This window comes from Misgurnus anguillicaudatus, chromosome 22 (assembly GCF_027580225.2).
Source record: "Misgurnus anguillicaudatus chromosome 22, ASM2758022v2, whole genome shotgun sequence".
Classification (NCBI taxonomy): Eukaryota; Metazoa; Chordata; class Actinopteri; order Cypriniformes; family Cobitidae; genus Misgurnus; species Misgurnus anguillicaudatus.
Genome location: NC_073358.2, coordinates 23,038,059 through 23,061,856, shown reverse-complemented (window position 1 = coordinate 23,061,856; position 23,798 = coordinate 23,038,059). Strand labels below are relative to the sequence as shown.

Here is a 23,798-nt window from a genome sequence, read left to right as displayed (position 1 = left end):
GTGAGAGTTTTTTGACTAAACTCCACCCACAGAAATACGTCAGTCGCCAAGCTAAGCTCACACGGCTCTGCTAAGTTAAGCGGCTGTCCAATAACAACACACTAAACAAGCTACACAATCAGAACTCGTTATGTATTTCTTAAGGAGGGACTTCATAAAACAAGGTAGACATCAGCCCGTTTTTAAGACAATGAAAACAATGTTATAAAGATATATAAAGTAAATTAAAGAGTAACTAAACCCTAATCCAACTTTTTTTAGTTACTGATCTGTAAGAATGTTGGTTTATTAGTGCTGTTCATTGATTTTGGTAAGTTTTTTGACATTTTGATATAAAGTGTTTCAATACTACAATATATGGTGTAAAAACGTCTGAGTGCTGCCCTCTTCAGGTTGAACGATGGCTACTGCAGTTGAATTTTCCTATTGGATGTTGGGTCCAAAAAATGACTCGTGACGTAAGCAGGTTCAAGCTTACCACGCCCTTGTTACGATCTCACCACATACTTGGTACGAGCTTAGTTCGTCCCCTCTATCTCTGTTGGGATCTGCCCACTTTTCTTGCATTTTTCAAATATTGCCAGTGGGTGGAGTCAGGCTCTTACCAGGGGTTTAGTTACGCTTTAAGTGAAAAATACTGTGTTTTTTACATACACAACATGAACACATTTTATATTACGCACTGTAAACACAATTAAAGCTTCAAAAACACAGAAAGAACGGGACCTTTAATAATTGTTTAAAAATTTAAAGAGATGTAATCAAAAGTCCCTTATCTTTGATGTAATGCAACACATATTAAACTATGGACAAGAAGATATAATATTATATATATATATATATATATATATATATATATATATATATATATATATATATATATATATATATATAGTATTATTATTATATTTAAAAAAAAATTGAATTTAAACAGTACATTTGTGGAAATATTGTGCTACTAAATGTTAAAATAAATCTGCGGCCCTCTTACGAAATGTCAATCTCAGAAATGTCTCCACGCCAATTTGAGACCCCTGCTCTACCAGTTTAGTTACAGAATATACAATGTTCAATGCCATTACAATTTTCTGACTAACAAATATATATTTGTTGTGTATTTAAATCAATGTAAAAAAAATAAAAAAGGAACCAAAACCAAATTTTGAACACACTTTATCCAAAGCTTTTATCCACTATATACTCTACTATTTTAGTTACTAAAGACACACAAATCTGACTTAAATCTTTCACTGTCAGGATATAATTTTAAAACCAATAAACAGATTATGTGCCCACCAAACTGTTAATATGTATATGGTTCCTATCATTTTTGGATCATTACTCTTTATTAGTACAAATATAATACTCTATCCTATTATATACCATAGTTTCTAAAATAATACATAGTGTCACTCAACCATATCTTCAGTTTCCTGAAACAGCACTTGTCAGATTTACAAATGTCTAAACATTTATTATATGACCATGGTTGTCTCTTTTTCTGCAAGTATTACTGTATAAGACATTAGTGCTGCTTTCGACATGATAGAACATGACATTGTTTGGACATGCTTAAGAATCGTGTTGACATCTGTCATGTCACTACTACTTTAGTACTTCGGGTGCTTCGACATTAGTATACAGGGCCTTAAATGACCCACAAACATATTCGCTAGTATGCGAACTGACCTTCAGTTTCATCATAGAGTCTTGGCTCATTTTGTCTCCTCTTGCTTCAGGTACATCATCTACACCAATCAGCTTGGCTTTGTATCGGACTCCGTTACCTTTGAATCTGGCTAGAAGGAACTCATCGGTTTTCTCTGGGCTTGATGCTGCTGGGGGATGAGATAAAAATAGACATTAGTCTAAAACAATAATAAAGTCGAACTCAATTGTTTATGCAGACATATTATTAAAGGATTAGTCCATTTTCTTAAAAGAAAAATCCAGATAATTTACTCACCACCATGTCATCCAAAATGTTGATGTCTTTCTTTGTTCAGTCGAGAAAAAATTATGTTTTTTGAGGAAAACATTGCAGGATTTGTTTAATTTTAATGGACTTTAATAGAGCCCAACATTTAATACTTAAATTAACACTTAACATTTTTTTTCAACGGAGTTTCAAAGGACCACAAACAATCCCAAACGAGGCACAAGGGTCCCAACCAGCAAAACGATTGTCATTTCTGACAAGAAAAATAACAAATATACACTTTTAAAGCACAACTTCTCGTCTTGTAGATCCGGTCGTGATGCGCCAGCTGACCAATACGTCATGACATCAAGAGGTCACAGAGGACGAACGCGAAACTCCGCCCCAGTGTTTACAAGTGGTTGAAAGAGAACCGTTCCTACGTTGTTGTATGTCAACTGATACTAATTCATGTCTTTGTGTCAGTTTATTGTTTACAATGGTCCGCAAATGTGCGTTTTATATATGTAACACGTGACCTCCCTATGTCACCACGCATTTACTTTTGGTTGCGCTGGATCGGACCTAGACAAAAAGTTGTGGTTTAAAAGTGTATATTTGTTATTTTTCTTGTCAAAAATGACAATCGTTTTGCTAGATAAGGCCCTTATGCCTCGTTTGGGATTGTTTATAGTCCTTTGAAACTCCGTTGAAAAAAACTGTTAAGTGTTGAGTTAAGTATTAAATGTTGGGCTCTATTAAAGTCCATTCAAATTAAACAAATCCTCCAATGTTTTCCTCAAAAAACATAATTTCTTCTCGAATGAACAAAGAAAGACATCAACATTTTGGATAACATGGTGGTGAGTAAATTATCTGGATTTTTCTTTTAAGAAAATGGACTAATCCTTTATACCACGGGGCTGTTGAATGCTTTATTCTGATTGGTTGAGAAATGTTCCATGGGTGTTGATTATTTTCAATAACCGCACACCTAACCTTTAATATGTCTTAAAAATTGGCATCAGAGCAATATTTTTGGTAACCTTGGTATATGGTCCTTTGAATTATTTGAAAATAATGCACACTCGTAACACATTGTGTTAGTCAATTGTTGATGAGGATCAGATCACCTCTATGGCAAATCACTGTAGAAAGCCAGTTTATTCCAAGGGGTTCACATACTTTTTCTTTGCACATCAAGCATGCCGCTTTTATTACAAACAAAACAAAAAAAGCTTCCTAAAATGGGAATGCAAAGTGCAGTTAAGAATCAATGTGAAATTCTCTAAATTCTTACATTCTCAGTCAAGTGACTCACGTCTTTGGAAATATCTGAGAGTGTCAAGCTGGCTGAGAGGCAATGTGTTATCCTCTGCAGTGTTTCAGCTCTGGAGAGCAAATCTCAGTGTTACTCAATCACTAAAATGTCAGCAAGTCACAAGGATGATTGCTCAACGGTTCAGAAAGACTCAAAGGAAAGTGAACATGCGTCAGAGAGGCACTGATATGCTGATCATAGTGTTTAATCTGTTTGGCCCAATCCATGTTTCAATATATTTGTCTGTCCACGTCTTAGCCTTGGAATTGTGATTTTTGGCTTTGTGCCACATATTTGTTCACAACAAACACATTGTTCTGCTCTCTTGGAAGCAATACGTCTTGAATTATCTTTCTGAACATCACTAACACTCGCCCTTTATTTAATTATATAGAATGCAAAGTGACAGACAATTTCTTTTGTGGCCTTGGTTCCGGTATTTTCTGTGCAAGGAATTAAACCATCTACGTCAGAGATTAATCAAATACTGTGCCTTTATACCACTGTACACACTGTACCAAAACTTTACCTTTTCTGTCACTGGGGTGGTACCCTAAGGTTCCGATTTGTATACTAAACATAATACAATGATTACCTTTGGTGCCTTTTCATTGCATAGTACCCCACGGGTTGGGTCGGGTCAGCTCACTTTTAGGGGCTTTTCCACTGGGTACAGTACGTAGTACCCAATACATTTTTTAGTACCATCTCGTTTGGGGTCCTAATCGAGCTGAGCCTTAAACGTGACGTGAAAACACTGTAGATCACTGATTGGTCTAAGAGAATCGTCACTACCAGCTTCATTGCTAAATGCAATATTAGCTTTACCTTCGTGTTTGCGCTGTCGCAAGCAAACCTGTTATTATCTGTGCTTTGTTGTAAGTTCCCAAACTCCCTTTTAGTGGGGAAAAACATCCACAGGCTGAGAATCAGGAACACCATACTTGTGTTTTCCTTGCAGTTTGTGGTTGCACATCCACTATGCGTACATGTATGCACAACAATTTTGCAACTTTAATGTAGCACATTGACTGATGCCACAAGTGTTATGTGAGACAAAAGTAGGGATAAATGCAATGTGCTTCTATTTGTGGTGGTCAATTTTGATTTTGTGGGGGACTGTCAAATAAATGAATGTATGGGAAACACTGCATTCCAACGATGCTCGCTCCCACTTTTTGTATGATGTCACAGCAGTAGGTAGTGCAAATATAACAACTCATCTATAATCCCTCCCACTCTGAAGCAGTACTTAACTCAATAGAAAAGCTAACCAAGCCAAAGTAAGGTGAGCTGACATGACCTGACCCGTGGGGTACTATGCAATGGAAAAGCGCCATTACTGTACCTTAAGGGTTTTCACAGTTTTTCTTTTACTACCTTTACAGTTCCTAAGTACAGTTACTGTAACTGTTTTGTACCCCAAAAATTTAACTGGTACAAAATTGTTCCTTAGGGTACCCCAAAAGGTACAACATTTCAATGTGTTTATACCAATAAAGGTAGAAAAATTAACCTTTTAGGGTACTACCCCAGTGACAGAAAAGATACAATTTTGTACCTTTTTTTTGACAGTGCAAGTTCAAAATTATAAACTTTGGTTTGAATAATTGGTTTGAATAATTTAAAAGAAAAAATAATTTTACTACTAAAGTGTCTACTAAAAGTCTTTCACAAGGCAATTGACCTTTCGCAAAGATCTGTCCCTTTTGTAACATCCAACATAAGCCAAACCACTCCCACTGCAGTGAAATAATCATTCCTGGAAACAAATTACGTGTTAATTTCAGACAAAGGCTGACAAAAGGTCTGCAATATGCTTTTGAAGTATAAATTCAGGATGTGAAAGTGATGAAGTAAACAAAATAAAGATCATTGCGTCAATAGCCTAGCTCAGAAAACTGAAAGTACCTGATGATCGAGACACAGAAACACGACATTGAGGAGCAACACTGTTTCTTTAAAGTTGGGTGGCTTTTACTCACTATTACCATCATTAAAAGGCAAAATCACGGTGCATTTATAACTTCACATTCAGTATATCATCCTAGCTAGCGTGAGTTGTCTACTGTAACAGTAGCCTATAGTTAGTGTGCTTGCTGTATTGACATAAAATGTCTTTACTGTTGTACAGTGTGACATGGGTTTTAGCTGGGAATCGCGAAGGATAATTTCATTGTGCATATTGTGCAGATGGTTTAATTCTTTTCTGTGATTTGATTGTCGGACAAATGCATAGCGAATAGCAACGGGGCACACAAATTTCTCTTGGCCAGTGGCACTGATGAGATGGCAGAGGCGGAGAAAGAGCGAGTAAGTCAGACGCAGAGAAACAAAAAGAGACTGAGAAAGAACAGCCTGGCGGACACCCAGACCTCATGCCTGCTGTGGCCAAGCTGAGAGACAACATTGACATTCATCTCATGCTGAGATTCTACAGGCCTGAGGTTTCTGCTCTACAACACCCACCCAACATGTACATATAAATACTATAAAATAGCAGTAAAAATAAACAAGATATATAAAGTTTTAGCTGCCGAATACTAAAAAAAGACTAAAGAAAATGGACACGGTAACCAGTGGTGCCTGTCAGTAACTTTAAACAGTAGGGGTGTGTCGATTCTCCAAATCCTCGATTCAGTTACATGTTCGATTCTAAGGTCACGATTCATGCATTTGTCCGAAGTCTAAACATAAACTAAAGTAGTAATCCTTACGTATTTGTTCAGTTTAATGCGTTTCATGTGAGCTGAGGCAAACTATACCTTTTGTTTAAAATATAACCCGCTGCATCTTGGCCCCTCTCTCACTCTCGCGCACGTGCAGAGAGCTGTGCTCTGTCCGAAATCATATCACTAGGTAGTATGATATGCATTTCAAGGAGTTATAGCAATACATCTCTTTTAAAAATATAAATCGCGTTCCGCTGGACCGATGTTTTTAAAGGCACCTCGAGAGTTTTTTTTCCCCCGCTTGGCAAGTTGACCGGACAAGACATGAGGGCGTGGCAGCATCGACGATCCCATTTTTTAATTCGAAGTTCAAGGTCGTGACTTAATTTCAATCGATTTCGATTTAAAATCGAAATCGTGACACCCTTATTAAACAGGGACAATATTTGTCCCCTAAATTAATTGAAATGTTACCTGTTCAAATACTTTTTTGATAATGCAGTACTTTAATCTCATTTTGTCTGTTTTCAGTAAAATCAAAACAATCCTTTTCTTAAAGACTGTAAATACCAACCTGATCTCACAGGAATGGTCCATATTTTACGAGTTGGCCAAATCGTATTAATTTGTAAGAAAACATATGATTATTAAAACAATTATAATGATACTCAACCCTTAGCCCCGCCCCTAAGCCCAACATCACAGACACGAAAGCAAATTGTACAAAAATGTAAGAATTTGGTTGCACCAATTAAATTAAAGGGGCATGGCTTTCCTCCACATGTAAAGACGCGTTTACGCTCGTCTGGAGGTGTCGCGGCGTGAATGAGGCGTTTAGCACGGCAGACGCGAATCTGCCTCATTGCTGCAAATTGAGCACCTGGCCCGATATGTGCGTTACACGTGAATGGTGCTTTTTGTGCATTTGCGCGTTTAACGCAAATTTGCGCCTGACGCCCAAGTTGAAAAATTGGAACTTTGGTTTAACCAATCAGGAGTCGGGATGGAGTGCCTGTAGTTGGTGTCCTGGTGGGTGATCCTCGCTCCAACGCGGGACAACAGGTCATCAAATTGGGCAAGAGACAGGCGGAAGTAACTCTGAAAGAGGATGTCATCCAGGCGCAGCTTCTGCGGCAAATTATGAAACTTGCCAAACTGGGAACGCCTCCGGAAGGTCTTGTGGACACAAGTGCGGCGATTCTGACCCCTATGCTGATGTTCTGCTCTCCAGAGCAAATACAATGCGGTAACCTCGATGAGTGCTCGATCAACATCAGCCATCTTGCAAACAGACAACTGCCTAGCACTTGCCGCTCCCACAAAAAGCAGATTTCGCCTATTTTGCTCTAGATGTGTGAATGCATTCAAAATGTTAAAGCGGCAAACTAGACACGGTAGACGCGAATTTGACGCTCTATTCATGGTTGGAGTGAATTTAGCATAACTGTGCGTTCACACCAGATGCGGGAGAGGCGGCAAGTGCAAGTGATTTACATGTTAAGTCAATGCAAATACGCGAATATGCATCCTGTGGCACGGGAAACGCGCAAGTTGAAAAATCTGAACTTTGACGGATATTCGTGCCGCGTTAACCAATCAGGAGCTTGCTCTAGTAGTAGCGTGATTACAGGAAGCGAGCGGAGTTGCAGAAGCCCCTCCCATGATACGAATTTCCGTGTGAATGTCTCGAATGACTACAATTTCACGCGCGGCTTTCACGTAAATCAGTAAACTCAAAAATGTTCAAGCGTCCAACTACGCGCAAATAGCGCGTTTTTGCCACCTAAACTGCGTTTGGTGTAAACGCACAGTAAGCAATAAGGGGCACAGTGGCACACATGACATTTATAAACTACAGTGTACATTACAGTAGACCTACTTTATGTCTAACTGACTTCTGGTTTAAACAGGATACTGAGAATTTTTTGTCTGACTGGAAGAAAAGCCTTACAGAACTCTTGAGCATGATCTATAATAACAGGTTGACAAGCAACAACACACGAAAAAGGCCTACTGCTTACAAATGTACCAGATGATGTCAATTTAACCCTAAGGGTTGACTCAAAAGCCACAAAATCAAAGATATGATGAAAAACCATACAGTAATTCAATAACGACATGGCTGGAAGTTCAAACGTGATGCTGCAGAAAGATGAATATATTTTTGTTTCTCTGTCCAACATATCTCTGTTCGCTCTTTCTAACCCAGATGCACCTCATCACCCAAATCACTGCTGGCTCCTCAGCTTGATACTGTGGGAACCTTTCTGCTTGTTTTCAAGCCGGTGGAAAAGGCTCGTAAATAGGCTTGTTGGAGAGTGTCTTGCAGTCGCAGCTGGAAGGTCTTGTGGAAACAGAAACAGAACACTAATGGAATCCATCACCGGTGCGTTCTGTCAGTATGAATGAGCTAGGCAAGACAAACAATACCACTGTGCACCAGGTTCCAGCTTAGAAAAATAAATCCAGAGAAATATTGGGTCAAAGAGGCCTCTGGAGTCATGGGTGGAGGATTTTAGTGTTCTGCAGACGGCCGTTTGCCAAACTTTGTGCTGAGCTACATCATGTAGAACTTGATGACCTTAAGTGGTCCTCTTGAGATGATCTACTGTAGCACCTTCTCATATCAGAATGACATGCATTCATCAGCTGTAATCACTGGCCCTCATGCATCGAAATAGAGATTTTTAAAACTTTCATCCAAAGATGAAACTTGAATAATGTAGGCCTACTACTGTGACTGCAAATGGAAAGTTTAAGTGCATTACACAAACAAAGTATTTTCATTTTTTTCCTCTATAGAGGCAAAAAGGGGGGCAGCTGCATTAAGTTGTGTGAGTAATGTTCATATTTGTAAAAGATCAGAAAGAAATACGGTCAAAATATATAAATAAAATGTGAAAAAGGGGCAATGATTTAAAGGGATAGTTATTTTCTCATCCTCATGTTGTTCTAAACCTGTATGAGTTTCTTTATTTAGTTGAACACAATCAAAGATATTTTGATCCAGTGGTGGCTTGTGACTGCTCTTCTGAGGAGGAACTACGGCTCTGTGTAGTAAATGCCTCTCCATCTGAAAACAGCTGATGGCGATTTACTACTAATCAAGGAACCGGCATTACTGAAGAGATGCGTGTGATATCGCATGCGATTTATCGTGCAGCCCTATTTTAAGTGCTATAATTGGGTCCCCAGTGCTTCTATCAACCTAGAAAATATGTAAAAGAACAACCCAATTACTTAGTTTTGGTAAACCATTCTCTGCAAGTAGTGCTGGGCGATAATACAATAACGATCATTTTACCAATAGCCTATAAAATCTCCCGATAGAACGATAACGAAAGTTTGATAAGTGATCGATAATGTTTACGCACTGCGTGTAATGTGCGCAAGCACTTGCGGATGTGGCACATGCTCTTGGTTTACAATCACAGTGTCAGTTAGAGTTGAAGGAGTGGAAGATGAGGCAAGTTATTGATTTATTAGTAGAGCCCTATGATTTTTGCGATGCGGATAACGCGGACGGATTCCAAATGCGCGGAAACATTTTCCTTTTGTGTAATATTGGACACAGGGTTCGTCAAAGCCCGGAACACAGCAGAAAAACTAGGTATAGTATACTGTACTTTCATTCAGCGTCCGCCTACCGCGTGCACATGTCAACACAGCTTTAAAAGTATATTTACAGGACATTCACAAATTCAGGAAACTGAGGGAAAAACAGCAGATCCACCACGGCAGTGAATAAACTGTAAAATAGGATTGTGGCCAAAACTGGTACTGCAGTCACAAAACTTGTGGCTAAAACTGGTACTGCAATCACAAAACTGGTGGCCAATACACAAAATCACAACATAAACATCAGTTGAGGGCTGCAACTCCACTTTTTAAATGACAATATCCTGGCCAGACCACTGTTGTCAGTGATATAAGTATTTGAAATGAAAATTATTTCTTTATGTCTAGTGACATATCAGGGCCATTTTATGATTAATTGATATCAATTTTTACATACTGTTCCTTTAAAGCAGTCTGTCTTGGGTCTTAAAGTGACAGTAGCCTGCTGCGTTCTGTGTCAGAAATGTGTTGATTTCATAACAAATATATTTACATTTAATACAAATGCCTGAATATTAAAACAACATTTTAGTATTTGTCATGTTCTGAATAAAAAGTAGTTTAAAACCATTATTTACTGTCTGGTTTATACAATTTTCATCCAAATTTCATGCCTTTAAATTTGACAGGAATAAAGATTTGTTATTTATCATGATAATTATCGACATCGACTGATATGGAAAACATTTTCTTGATACATTTTTTGTCCATATCGCCCAGCCCTATCTGCAAGCAAAAACTAGCTCATTGAAATTTGTTGTCAAAAGGGGATAAATAATGCTCCTTAATCTGCACTATCCAACATGTTATAAAAAATTATCTGTGGGGTATTTTAAGCTAAAACTTCACATACGTACTCTGGGGACACCAAAGATTTATTTTACATCTTAAAAAAGTGTTGTGAAATGGCCCCTTTAAATGCGATTTTCTCAGTATTCTGGCAAATATTGTCCTATGCTAACACATGTATTATTTATCTAACTTATTATTTATTCAGGTGATGTATAAATTTTAACTTAAAAAGTATTCTTAATCAGCTTTACTTAATGTAAATTCTAAGATCAAATCCCTAAACAGAAGCTGCCTTTTCATGTGGGGAACAATAGCATTGTTTTCAGGCTAAATTTTATGAAGGATCAGAGTTCGCTCACAAAACAGGCTCATTACATGTTTGTTTTGGATCAACTTGGACACCAGTCCTGATAGGGATGTACACATCACTAGTTGTCCACTAATGACATTCTAGTAGACAACAGTGTTTTTTTTTACACAAAGACAAAATTTCAATTCAGCTTTAGTACCTTCTTAAAACAGTACATTACAACCATCTCATAACAGACCTGACAGACAAAACAGATTTAGAAAAATGTAATTGCAACCATGACCGGTGAAGCTGTGCAAGTTGTCTTTTTGTCACATACCCTTTTTCTTTTCTTTTTTAGAAGGGGTCTTGAATGCCTGCTCAACCGGTGGTGTGCTGGTTTCCACTTCCGTAGACATGTTTGGAGTCCAACCTTGTGCAAAACGGGTGTGAAGACAGGATTGGTTGAAGCACTCTTGCTCTCCTCTTGCACCACAGCTTGCCTCAGCAGTGGACTGCGCTCAGCTGTGCCCGCACTGGACAGCGTGGAAGAGAAAGACAAACAGAAAACCGACTTAGTAGAAACTAAGACAGGGAACTACACTAACCTTTTCCACTGGTGGCACTTGCGCTACCAACTTTTTCATTTACTGGCGCAAAATATGATTTGGTCGCACATATTTTTTTCAAGTTATATTAAGGTGCTCTGGATAATAATGAACAATAATGAAACTGTATTGCAAACAGATATGCTTTTTATTTTACTTGCCATCTTTTAAACCACATGCCTTCTTGTTTTCTTAAACGTTGCAGTCGTGTTTGTGAAAAGGGCAATTATTACCCACTGACAAATAATGGTCTACTATACATGTGACGTAGAACTAATAATGTGTGACACAACACAATACTTTGATTTATTGAAAATTAATATTAATTTCACATTATATTTCATTAATCTAACCACCCCAAACTTTTTTTGCCATTAACAAAGCTGGCACTGTTTGTCAAAGCACCACGAAAACACTTACTGTTTTTGCACTGATATATGAAGCAATTAGACCCCTTTTATCAAACTCAATATAATACATTACGATGTATAGTATATTAATAGACAGTGCAGGTCTATAGATTATAAATGTGACTGATGTTATGACTGATGTTATAATGGTAATAATTACTATTAGATAGAGCAGAAGCAGTAAAAGTGCCTATCTTTCTATTTCTCTCTTGCCGATTTAAAAAGCTTAATCCACTCATTTTTTCAGATTTAAAAGTCTACTTGCTGTCCCGGTGACAGATTTTACATTGCTTTGCTCGTTCAGTGCAATTGGCTTGACATTAGCATTGCTCTTTGCTACAATCTCTGTCCAAACTTAATATGGATATGGTTTTAGAAAAGATATGGTTTATTAATAATAAGATTATTAAAAAAATGTGAGAAAGCAAATGCAGCGCGTGGTCGTAACAAGAACCATCGCCATAGAAACCGAAGGCATGCTGAAACTTCAATCGAGCTTTAGCGCGGTAGCGCTCATGGCCGTTTTCCGATCGACTCGGGTTATAAACACAACATTAATCAGACTTGGGACCCAAAGTAATTAAACTAGGACCTAACCGGACCCGACAGACCACTTAAAATATAAACCCGGAACCATACGGGTCCCGCGTCCTCAGTGAAGAAAGACCTCTGCTCAAGTTCAGAAACATGGAAGACACTGCGCTTGCGTCGTGTCGCACCTAATTCATTGAGAAACAGCTGAGCACGCAAACGCACACTGATGGGGAGAGACACGACGTGCTTTCACCCAAAATGAAGCCAACGTGTTGATGGCTCAGAGCACGTTATAAAACGTATTCTTAAAATCCACATTTCTGTTTTAATAAATGCTCATAGTAAATCATAGCATATTGCCTAAAACATTAGGTAGCACATTTGCGACCCATTAAAAATTAGGGTCGCAACGGCAGTTCAAAAGGTCGCATATGCGACCATTTTGGTCGCAGTGTAGCTCCCTGCTAAGAGAAAGCTTAGAAATGTAATGTTTATGCACAGTCCACATTGTCAATTCGTCTATTGTTTTAGGTTACACAATAATCATAATGAATCACACATACACAAAGTGACACATAATAATGATCAAAATTCCAAATATTTACTCCACCTCAGCGTAAAGCAAGCATTGAAATCTGCTGATCAGGACAGAATGGGTGTAGATTTGCTTAAAAAAACTGGTCATACAGTATGACTACACAATTCCTCATTCCATGTAAGATTTTGCCTCACTGAGGCGATGACTGGCTCTATGTAAACATGCACTGACCACTTTTTAACCTTTCCAGTAACATGCTAACCAGCTCTGGTTTAATCCCTGTGGACCTAATAGATCAACAAGCAGTACCAGAAATCAGAGTGTTTGTGCTTACACAGAATCTGAATTACCATCATGCCAACGCTCATGTTTTGAGTTACTACAGATAACTGCTCTCTTCGAGACATATCACAGGTGAAAGGCTACCAACACGATTTTTTTTATTCTAAGATCTGTTCTTGTCAAGGTATCTGCTACAGGTTAACTGAAAGGAGCATAGTCCTGTTACCTATATCTCCCACTGTCTCTGCATTGCAATTATCCCACCCTGCACCCGAAGACAGGAAGTGAGCGCTTTCTTTGCATCTGGGATCTATTTATTCTCCACCTTCCCAAACCGCAAACCAGCTATTTTTGCAGATTTGTTTTCAATCAAAAAACGCGAGGCGCCTCCTACATGAGAATATTTGGGATGCTTTTCTCCTCACCCCACGACCAACTCAAGATGTCTATAAATACATTCCCTGCAACTCTTTTTTCTTGAAATATCCTGCCGGTAAAACAACATTGCAATAATGTTGCGTAATTACGAGAAATGTAGTAACTGCCTGTTCCTATGAAGCATGAATTATCCAGATGGGCAGTATAAATGTCTTGAGTCCAAAAAAAATCTGCTGTCAGTCTTGTTGAGTATCTAAAGTTAGTAGAGCTACAGGAGAAAACTTATTTTGTAGGCATTATAAAATTAAGATGAGTAGGCATTTTTGGTATCCATTCTAGTAACATCATTTCAGTTTGGGGTCAAAACACACAAAACATACAGTAAAAATCATCTAAATAATTTGTACTGTACCATACATCAGTTAGAGAATCTGAGCATGTATAAATACATTTCAAATGAATTTACTTCTTCCTTTAGGGTCTCCAAGAACAAACATAAAGGTCTTCAAGCAATATGACCCCAAATAAACCTTGCACTAGTGTTAAAGAGCATCTATTGTCCGATTCACGTTTTTACATTTCCTATCATGTGTAAGTGTGTAGTAGTGCATGCTAACATATGCAAAAATACAAACCACAAAGTAAACGATGATGCGAGTTATCATCTCCAATGTAAATCTCTTTTCTTGGACTACAACAAACACACGGATTGTAGGCAACAGTTTACTTCCTGGGATTGGTGATGTAGACAAGACCAACATTATCATAATTCCTCCCGCTTTGTCTCACAGCCTGTAAGTTAACTCCTGTTAGCATTGCAAGCGAATCTTTCAAACATGGTAAGGAGCGTTACATTTCCGGCTGACGTCAGAGGTATTCAGGCCAATCGCAACGCAATCAGGGACACTGCACTTTTTAAATCTGTGCGTTTCAGGAAGAGAGTGAAATCTGGAGCTACAAAAATGTACGGTATGTGGAAAATAATGTTTTTTACTTGAAATGTAAATTCTCAGAGAATGCATTTATTACCAATATATTGAATCATCTGTTTATATTTTTATAAACCCCTGATAATTGAGTACAGACATCAGAAAAATATCAGTCTATACTAGGCATGGGCCGGTTACCGGTTTCAAGGTATACCGAGGTTTTAAACAGTCAAGGTTTTAAAACCACTAAAATGATCTGTGATACCGTCTCCAAGGTATGAGCTTGTGTTTATACAAAATTCATTAAATCATTTAGTCATGTAATTTGATGTTTACATTTAATATACATTATGAAAATATTATATATTTTTGAAAGCATATTATAATTTAAAGACTTTATTGTTACCTGGCATTTGAAAATAACACATTTTAGTGTTGCAATGGCAATACCGCAACACTATGAAACAGTTTTTTTTTTTTTTTTGCTAAAGGTTATCATAACGGCTGAATCTTATACCGGCCCATGCCTAGTTTATACTCATGTTTAGTGTTTAAAGGACAAGTTCGGTATTTTACACTTAAAGCCCTGTTTTCAGATTGTTTATGATGAAATAGAACGGTTTTGACTGAAATTTAGACATATGCGGCTGCCCCGAGAATTTTTGGGTGTTTGTGTTTCACCTCCCACCTTTACAATGGGTTTAATGGTGCACTGGAACAATACTTCCTAAAATGCATTAAACTTTCGTTTACAAAGACGTGAAACTCAGCGAGTGGTCAGGGGTGTTCACTGGTATGCTCACACAAAAATCACTGCAAAATACGCATTCCAACAGGTTTTATCGTAGTTTTTGCCAACTCCATTGACATGTATTAGATGTGCTTTGAGGTGCGGTATTACTCCGCGCCGGGAACTTTGTTTCTATTCAACACAGTCTCACACCCATGGCGTCAGTATTTGACGACACTTGACCATGCGTCAATATGTTGACGCGGAGGGTACCCCTTTCGCGTCACTTTTTGACGAACTAGGGACTTCAATACTATTAGGTTCGCGAAATTAAACAGTTGTCACCTGACATTGGGGTTAGGGATAGGTTTGGGTAGGGATGTCATTATGTAAATCTAACCCTAAACTGACGCGAAAATGGTAGAAAATGGTAAGAAAATAGGAAAGAGAATTTCGCGTACCTCATAGTATTGAAGTCCCTAGTTCGTCAAAAAATGACGCGAAAGGGGTACCCTCCGCGTCAACATATTGACGCATGGTCAAGTGTCGTCAAATATTGACGCCATGGGTGTGAGACTGCGTTGTTCTATTCTTGCAATTGGCAAAGGCGGATTAGCGCCACCACCTGGGCTGGAGTGTCTATTATTCAAGCTCTCAACGGAAGAATATACAGGTGTGAGGCGTTTGGAAAAAAAGGTCCACAAGTTTACAACGAATGCTAAAACAGCTGTTGGAAAGCATCTTCTGCAGCGATTTTTGTGTGAGCATATCAGTGAACACCCCTGACCACTCTGTGAGTTTCACGTCTTTGTAAATGAAAGTTTAATGCATTTTAGGAAGGATTGTTCCAGTGCACCATTAAACCCACTGCAGAGGTGTGAGGCGAAACACAAACACCCGAACACCCTCAGGGCAGCCGCACACGTCAAAATCCCAGCCAAAACCGCTCCACCTCACCACAAACAATCCCAAAACAGGGCTCCAAGTGCAAAACACCGAACCTGTCCTTTAAGATGAGAGAAACATACATGCACTATTTTTGTATGCAATTTTTCCCCACTTTTTTGTGACATTTCGCCGTTATGGACGTGGCAATTCTGAAATCTGCACTGACTTAACTACGGAAAACAATTTAAAAATGCTTTAAAAACTTCATAGAGACTGCATGGATACTTAAACCACCAAATATAGACATATGATACTGTATATCAGTATGGTTAAGAACATTAGGTAAAAACTTTAATTCTCATACTAAAGTTAACATTTGCATGGAATTGTCCAAATAACATCTTTGTTTAAAATCGGTTCTCGTGTAATTGTGAAAAGTAATTATTAACCTGACACTTATGTGTTATGTACGTTTTAGACATACAGACACGATTGTCGTAATGAAGTTTCAGTTAAATTGTAATTGTATCATTTCAGCGCAAGAGGCTTCATTCCAATATTTACTGTACTGGAATAAATAAATGAACGCAAATGAATGAGACAATAAACAGCTCTGCATATGAAGAGTTTGGTTCCAAAACGCAATAAATCCATTTTGACAAATTTTGGTAAAAATCGTGTTTTCTATACCAAGAAAGTGACACGAAGTGTTACAAACTTTCACATAACATCTTTAGGTTATAACAACATAAAAAATTCAAATCCATAATTTGATTTTCAACATTTATTATAAAAACGCTGGTTACGAATGTAACCGTGGTTCTATGAATAGTGGAAGACCGCCAGAGGCATAAACAGAGTGGAAATATCATGCGCTCGCGCATTGGTTACGAGAACTTATTGATTGGTTGTCATCCTATGACCTCATGACCCATATAAAAACCTATCACAACGTCATGAACTTTCTCAATGGTCACTCTCGCCAGACCGAGTGACCAAAGACTCTGGCGGTCTTCCACCATTCATAGAACCACGGTTACATTCGTAACCAGCGTTCTATTTCATAGCTCCAGACCGCCAGAGGCATAAACAGAGTGGAAGACTGATACCACCAAGTCACGAGGAATGTAATAAAGACATTAGACAGAATAAACTCAACATCTTTATTAACAAATATACAAACAAAAAATCACATCACACTGAACCAGTCAGTATGGCAGAAGAGACAGGCGGTAGTGAAACCACATTTAGTCTGTAAAACCTTGAAAAAGTGCACGGCGACGACCAAGTTGCCGCGGAACAAATGTCAGCAATAGAAATCCCCTTCAACGCAGCCCAAGAAGTTGCAACACCGCGCGTCGAATGACATCTCACAGAATTTGGAGCAGACCTGCCCATCGCACTGTAAGCACCACTAATGGCCTCTGTGACCCAGTGTGCCAATCTTTGTCTCGACAGGGCCGCCCCCTTCCGACACGCACCAAAACGAACAAACAACTGATCCGTTGTGCGCCACGGAGCGGTCACTTCAACATAGCGCCGCAAAGAACGTACCGGGCATAGCATCCGTCGAGAAGCGTCCGTAGGTTGAAACCCCGACAGAGACAATGGTTGGATGACAGTTTGACGAGCCAACACTTTAGGCAGGAAGACAGGATTAGGCCACAGTGTGACTAGGTTAAAGTCAGGGCCCCATCTCAAACAATGAGCACTCACAGAAAGGGCATGTAGTTCACTGACCCTTTTGCGGAAGTTATGGCCAACAAGAAAGCAGTCTTAACCTAAAGCCACTTAAGCTCGGCATGCTCCAAAGGTTCAAACGGCGGCGAGCATAGGCCATCCAAAACAACGTTGAAGTCCCAAGGGGCAAAGTCTAGCTGTGCACGGGGATGTAGACGCTGTGCGCCTTTGAGAAAAGCCACCATCAAAGCGTGCGCGCCCAAGGAAACACCATCCACTGGAGTCCGATAAGCTGAAAGTGCAGCAACATAAACTCTCAGCGTAGCTGGGGAACGCCCATCGTCTAAGAGCGTTTGTAGGAACTCAAGAATGGCAGAGATAGAACAGCCATAGGGGTCCAGCGCTCTTTCTGTACACCAAGTGACAAACAGCTTCCATCTGTTGTCGTACATCGTCCTAGTGGATAACGCACGAGCATTCAGGACAGTGTGTTTGACCCTGTCTGAACAGGCCAAGACTTCCCGACTCCTCCCAGCGGCCAAACCCAGAGTTTCAGCCTCTCCGGGCAGGGGTGCCACAAGGAGCCCTCCATCTGGGACAGCAAGTCCCTCCTCAGGGGCAGCGGTCTGGTCGGTCCCGTCGTGAGAGCCAGAAGCAGATGAAACCATGGCATGCTCGGCCATTTGGGAGCAATCAGAAGTACCTTGTGTCTTTTCTCCCGGACCCGACTGAGTACCGCCCAGATCAAAGCTGTCGGCGGAAAAGCATACAGCACTGAGTCCGGCCATTCGTGAGCCAGGGCGTCTCTGCCCAGCGATCCGTGCTCCGTCCATTCCGAGAACCACAGAGGGCAGTGAGTCGTGTCTCTGGACACAAACAGATCCACTTTCGCCTTGCCGTATATATGCTAAATCCTCTGCACAATTTCTTTGTGCAGTTGCCAGTCTGTCTGCCTCCGTCCCCCCCGAGACAGCGAATCTGCTGCAATGTTGAGGCGGCCGGGGACGTGCGTCGCCCGCATGGAAAGAAGACGTGGCTCCGCCCAAGTCAGGAGTTTCTGTGTCAGGCGCAGAGAAGGTAGTGATCTCGTGCCGCCCTGGTGATTTATATGGAACACTACGTGTTGTCCGTCCTGACGAGAACGTGTTTTCCCATCAGAGCAGTTTCGAAGTGCTTGAGTGTCAGGAGAACCGCCTGTAGCTCTAGAACATTGATGTGACACCTCAGTAGATGCGGCTCCCACAGGCCGTTCACACCTTGATGTTGCCACACGCCGCCCCAGCCTGAAAGGGAGGGTCCGTCGTGACCACCTCTCTGCGTGACGGGGGTGGACCCATCCGGACACCCGACCGTAGAAAATCGTCCTGCCGCCACCGGGCAAGGGAAAGATGACCGGACCCCGAGATTCGTACAAGGGTTTGACGGTTGCGGACTGCTGATAGGCGGAGAGCGATCAGCCATCGCTGAAAAGGGTGTAGGTGAAGCGGATCACTGTGGATGCTGCAGTGAGCAGACCCGCCAGTCTCAGCAGACGAATGTAAGGTATCCGGTGTCCCAAGCGGACACCCTGTAGGGTGTGGTGTATCACCGACCTCCTGGCATCGGTAAGAGAGGCTCGCATCGTCCGTGAGTCCAGATGCATGCCTAAGAAGTGTACTGACTGTGTAGGAGTGAGGTGGCATTTCTCCCAGTTGACACTGAAGCCCAGTGCTTCGATGTGTCTCAGCAGGCGGTCGGTGTCGGCCACAGCCTGCTCCGGTGTGGCTGCACACAATAGCCAGTCGTCCAAATAGGGAAGTACAAACACACCGTCCTGTTGCAGGGGCTCTAAGGCAATCTGCACACATTTTGTGAAAACACGGGGGGCCAGAGAGAGCCCGAATGGAAGGACCTTGAACTGGTAGGTCTTGTGTAGAAAGCTGAACCTTAGGAACTGTCTGTGCTCCACTGCAATGGGCACATGAAAATAGGCATCTTTCAGGTCCACGGGAACGAACCACACACCTGGAACAACGGCTCGAATTACATCGGCCGTGCGCAACATGCGGAACGGTAGGCGTTTTAAAAACCTGTTTAGGCGCCTTAAATCCAGGATGGGTCTGAACCCTCCATCCTTTTTGGGAACTAGAAAGTAGCGGGAATAGAAACCTCCCGGACACAGCAGAGGGTTTACCTCCTCTATGGCATTCCTCTGCATTAAACTTTGAACCTCCTCGGCATAGGGTTTGAGCGTGCCCCCGCAGTGCTACGGTGTAGCGGAGGGGCAGGGCGATTGTGTCGACCACGGGAGAAACGGTTTGAAGACCCAACAGGTGCGCGTTGCGGAGTGGGGGCCAGACGAGGCGAACGCATTGCCAGTTGCGGATCCTTAAAAGGTGTGCGTCGTTCCACATGATGCGAACGGGACTCCGACACACGCACCCGTCTTTCTAGAGCCTCCTGAGCAGCCGCTCTGAACAGATGACCCGGTGTCAAGGGTAGCTGGCGTAGATTATTACAACAGACCTCTGGCAAGGGAGATTGGGCTAGCCAAATTTGACGTTGCATGTATGCGAGGAGGCCTAGGGCTCTCCCGCAGTCACCGGCTATAGCGCCAAGAGCCTGGAGAGAGGCGTCCACTAAGCTAGCCACTGTGTCATCATGGTTAGCGAAATCCAGGGACGAGTGTAACGCCAAAAGCAAATGCCCCATTGAGTTGCCAATACGCCCCAGTCTGGCCACTGTGTTATACGTCTTGACCAGTACGTCGTCCGTATGTCTGCACTCTTTGTTAGGACAGCGTACATCCTGTCGCAGGGCTTCGTCTGGCGAGACGATGAGAGAAGCCACACAGGGCTCCAAAGACGGCATCGAACCGAGGCCTACTGTGTCAGGTGCGGACATGTCTGCCAGCATGCGGGTAACACGGTCAGGCCGAAACGACAACGCTGATTGAAAAGCAGCTGATACTACCTCCGTAAAATCTTTGCAGTGTGGCAGACGTGCATCCTTTACCCCAGGCACCGAGCGGCACAACATGTTGGTTGGACCTGCAGACGCCGCTGGGACATCCAGCTCCAGTTTCGCCAACGCACTCTTTAAGGTGTCACGTAACGAGAGTGCTGCGGAGGACGCCTCACTTCCAGTCCCCGGTTCGCTGCCACTGGCCGAGGGGAGCAAAGAAGACTGGGCAGGTGGCAACATAGCGTCGGACATAGGCTGACTAAAAGACTCACTGAAGAGCGAATCCGTTGCTGCCACAGATACGGCGTCGCACCCATCAACATCCGTTGAAAGAAAAGGTGAGCGATTAGTAGCGTCGGCTTGAGCGGTACATTCCCTCACCTCCGTGTGGCATTCGTTAACCGCTGAAGCAGCTGATCCGGCCAACAATGATTGTATCTGTTGCACCGTAGCAGTCAGCTCGTCCATGCGTTTCGCCAGCGTAGATGACGACTTTTTTTTAGTTTCGGTTGTCCGCCGCCGTCATCGTGGTGCTTGCGTTTACGTTTACTTTCGCCCGTCAGAGCACACGTGACTCGATTTCCCGATGCAGGGCGAACAAACGTTGAACAGACGTTGTTGGCGCAGCTCGACAGGCATAATACTGCATTCCGGGCAGGGGTTAGACAACGCGTCCTGCAGATGTTCTTTACCCAGGCACGACGGGCAGCGGTCATGTCCGTCCAGCATGTCCATTGTGGTGAGGCACTGCGAGCAAGACGCATGCTCCATGGTAACCGTTCCACGAGCGATCCGCCGACCGCGTGATACAGGCGTCGAGCAAAGCTATCAAGCGGGCGTAGTAACGTCGCACGAGGGAACCCGGGGAAACCGCAGGTACTCGATGCGAGAGGTTAAAAGTTAGGCGAGGGAACCCTGGTAAACCAATAGGTACTCGCCGTCAATGCAGCCGCAAGAAGATCAACACGGTTTACCTGTCCGGTGTCAAATATCCTGTCGTGTGACCCACGCGAGAGAGCCTTGTAAAACCAAGAGGTACTCGCTGGAAGACGCGACTCCGTTAGCGATCCAATAGTAGAGTAATGCAATAATCCAAATCCAAATCCAAACCAATCCAGCTGCTAACAGCTAAGTGGGGAGCGAATCGCCAGCCCAATAAGCTGCACACAGAACGAAGTTCTCACCAAGCGAGAATGACAAAGAGAAAGTTCATGACGCCGTGATAGGCCCCCATTTGTGTCATGAGGTCATAGGATGACAACCAACCAACAAGCCCTCGCAACCAATGCGCGAGCGCATGACACCTCCACTCTGTCCATGCCCCCGGCGGTCTGGAGCTATGAAATAGAACTGATTATTTTTTTCACAAAATGCAATAAATCCATGACAATTTTTTTTTTCAAAATGCTATAAATCTATTGAATCAATGTATAAATGTGCATTCATCTTTACCATTTTATATTCATTTAGTTGACTAGTGGTATACACTGATTAAAAATAAACATTAATGGCATTCATCCAAACACTTAGCCTACTTTGTCATATTAAGAACACTGTCATTGCTGTCATTGTTATACTTGACGTCGTCGCTTAACATTTTTCACAGCGATCAGCTGTAAAATGTTTTGGTCCTGCTTGATTTTTGTTGACTTTGAGTAAAATTATGGAAAGTTTTTCATAAGATCCCCAAAGTGGATGAGGAAAACTAGGATTCCGTGTACTCAACATGCCGCCATTGTTTGTTTACATTGTGTGGAATGGTGCGCTGTAATTTGTGGAGCGGATTTATTGCATTCTGTAGAAAAGGAGGAGTGGCGTTTATCGCGTTTTGTGAAAAAAGGGAGAAAATATGACAGAATAGCATGGCGCCGGCGGATATTGGATTTTGCGTAAAATTATGAATTTACTTTTAAATTCTGACCTGATACAATACTGATTTTGGCAGTAACTCATTTTTTTCAAAAATGGCGTTTATCGCGTTTTGGAACCAAACTCTTCATATATAAACATCCAATATTTTTTTGGAGAACATATGGAGACAAGATTAAAATAACGTATATTAAATTAATAATATATTACTTATCGGTAATCAATCGTTTTTTTTTAAGATTTAAAGGTGCAGTGTGTAATTTTAAGAACGATCTCTTGACAGAAATGCAAAGTAATATACAAAACTATATTATCAGGGGTGTATAAAGACCTTTCATAATGAACCCTTATGTTTTTATTACCTTAGAATGAGACATTTTTATCTACATACCGAGGGTCCCCTTACATGGAAGTCACCATTTTGTGCCGCCATGTTTCTACAGAAGCCCTTAAAGGACAAACTTTTTTTACGAAGTTGTCTCCGAAGATGACATGTTTGTCTGGTGGTGCCTACCGTAGCTTTTCTATGCGTTTTAAAAGTGAGAGGTGAGCAGTTACTGAGCCATTGGCTGCAATTCGCATCCTCACCACTAGATGCCACTAAAATTTACACACTGCACTAAACGTTACTGATAAAGTTAAATAAAAAGGATTAGTAAGTTTCACCTCACACACAGTTTTTGATTGGAATGCCGAAATACATGACTTCTGTTTGGCATATTGCATGCGGTGTAGTCGCACAAGTTCAAATAAATCTGAAAATTACACATCCACAGATGAAGCACCTTATGCAGCCCCTTTGCGATTTTCCATAGGAAATTAATGACTTCCGCTTTATCTGCCATCGTTTGTTGCGTACAGTGGAAAGGCGGCTTTAGACCCCAAACAAAACGTGATGTTAAATTGTCAAATTCAGTTAGACTCAAAACAGATATGCCTTCGTGTGTCATCTCACATAAATAGTTCTTAACCCATAATCAGCTTCAACTCTCCACACCAGCGACCCACATGTGACCCTAAATGTCTGCTGGCCGTCTATAACTGGCAGGGCAGATTCTATTATAAGCGACTGACCTTCCTTGAACAACAGCTGTCTGCAATTCATGGTAGACGGAAAAAACTTGGCACAAAATGTTCAATGCCCTTATCAGACATGTGATTTCCCTTCTCTGAGTCTGAGCTAAGGAAGGCTAAAATAAAAGGAATCAATTTTAACAGAATAGATACTTTAAACAGACATCTATCTAGTTGACATCCTAATCCTATTAAGCTGTAAACAAAAGATAATGGCATATTGGGGGATATTTACTAAAAATAAATTCTCCCCATTGTTACACAGTACATGCACTGTGTGCATTGTTTCAGCACCCAATTTACAAAAGGAAATAAGCTAATCAGA

The 23,798-nt window shown here is 41.3% G+C and overlaps 1 protein-coding gene across 2 annotated transcripts in view; it reads right to left on the bottom strand.

Moving 5' to 3' along the window:
- LOC129440624 (disabled homolog 2) overlaps positions 1 to 23,798 on the bottom strand; it is a 51,759-nt gene that overhangs the window by 17,756 nt on the left and 10,205 nt on the right. The window contains exons 2-3 of one of the 2 annotated variants that reach the window (XM_055200089.2): positions 10,951 to 11,146; positions 1,690 to 1,838 (exon numbers count right to left, since the gene is read on the bottom strand). In XM_055200089.2, the coding sequence (XP_055056064.2) occupies positions 1,690 to 1,838; positions 10,951 to 11,029 (228 nt within the window). In that variant the 5' untranslated portion in view covers positions 11,030 to 11,146. The remainder of the gene's footprint in view (positions 1 to 1,689; positions 1,839 to 10,950; positions 11,147 to 23,798) is intronic. The other variant, XM_073861051.1, reaches the window with a different exon arrangement.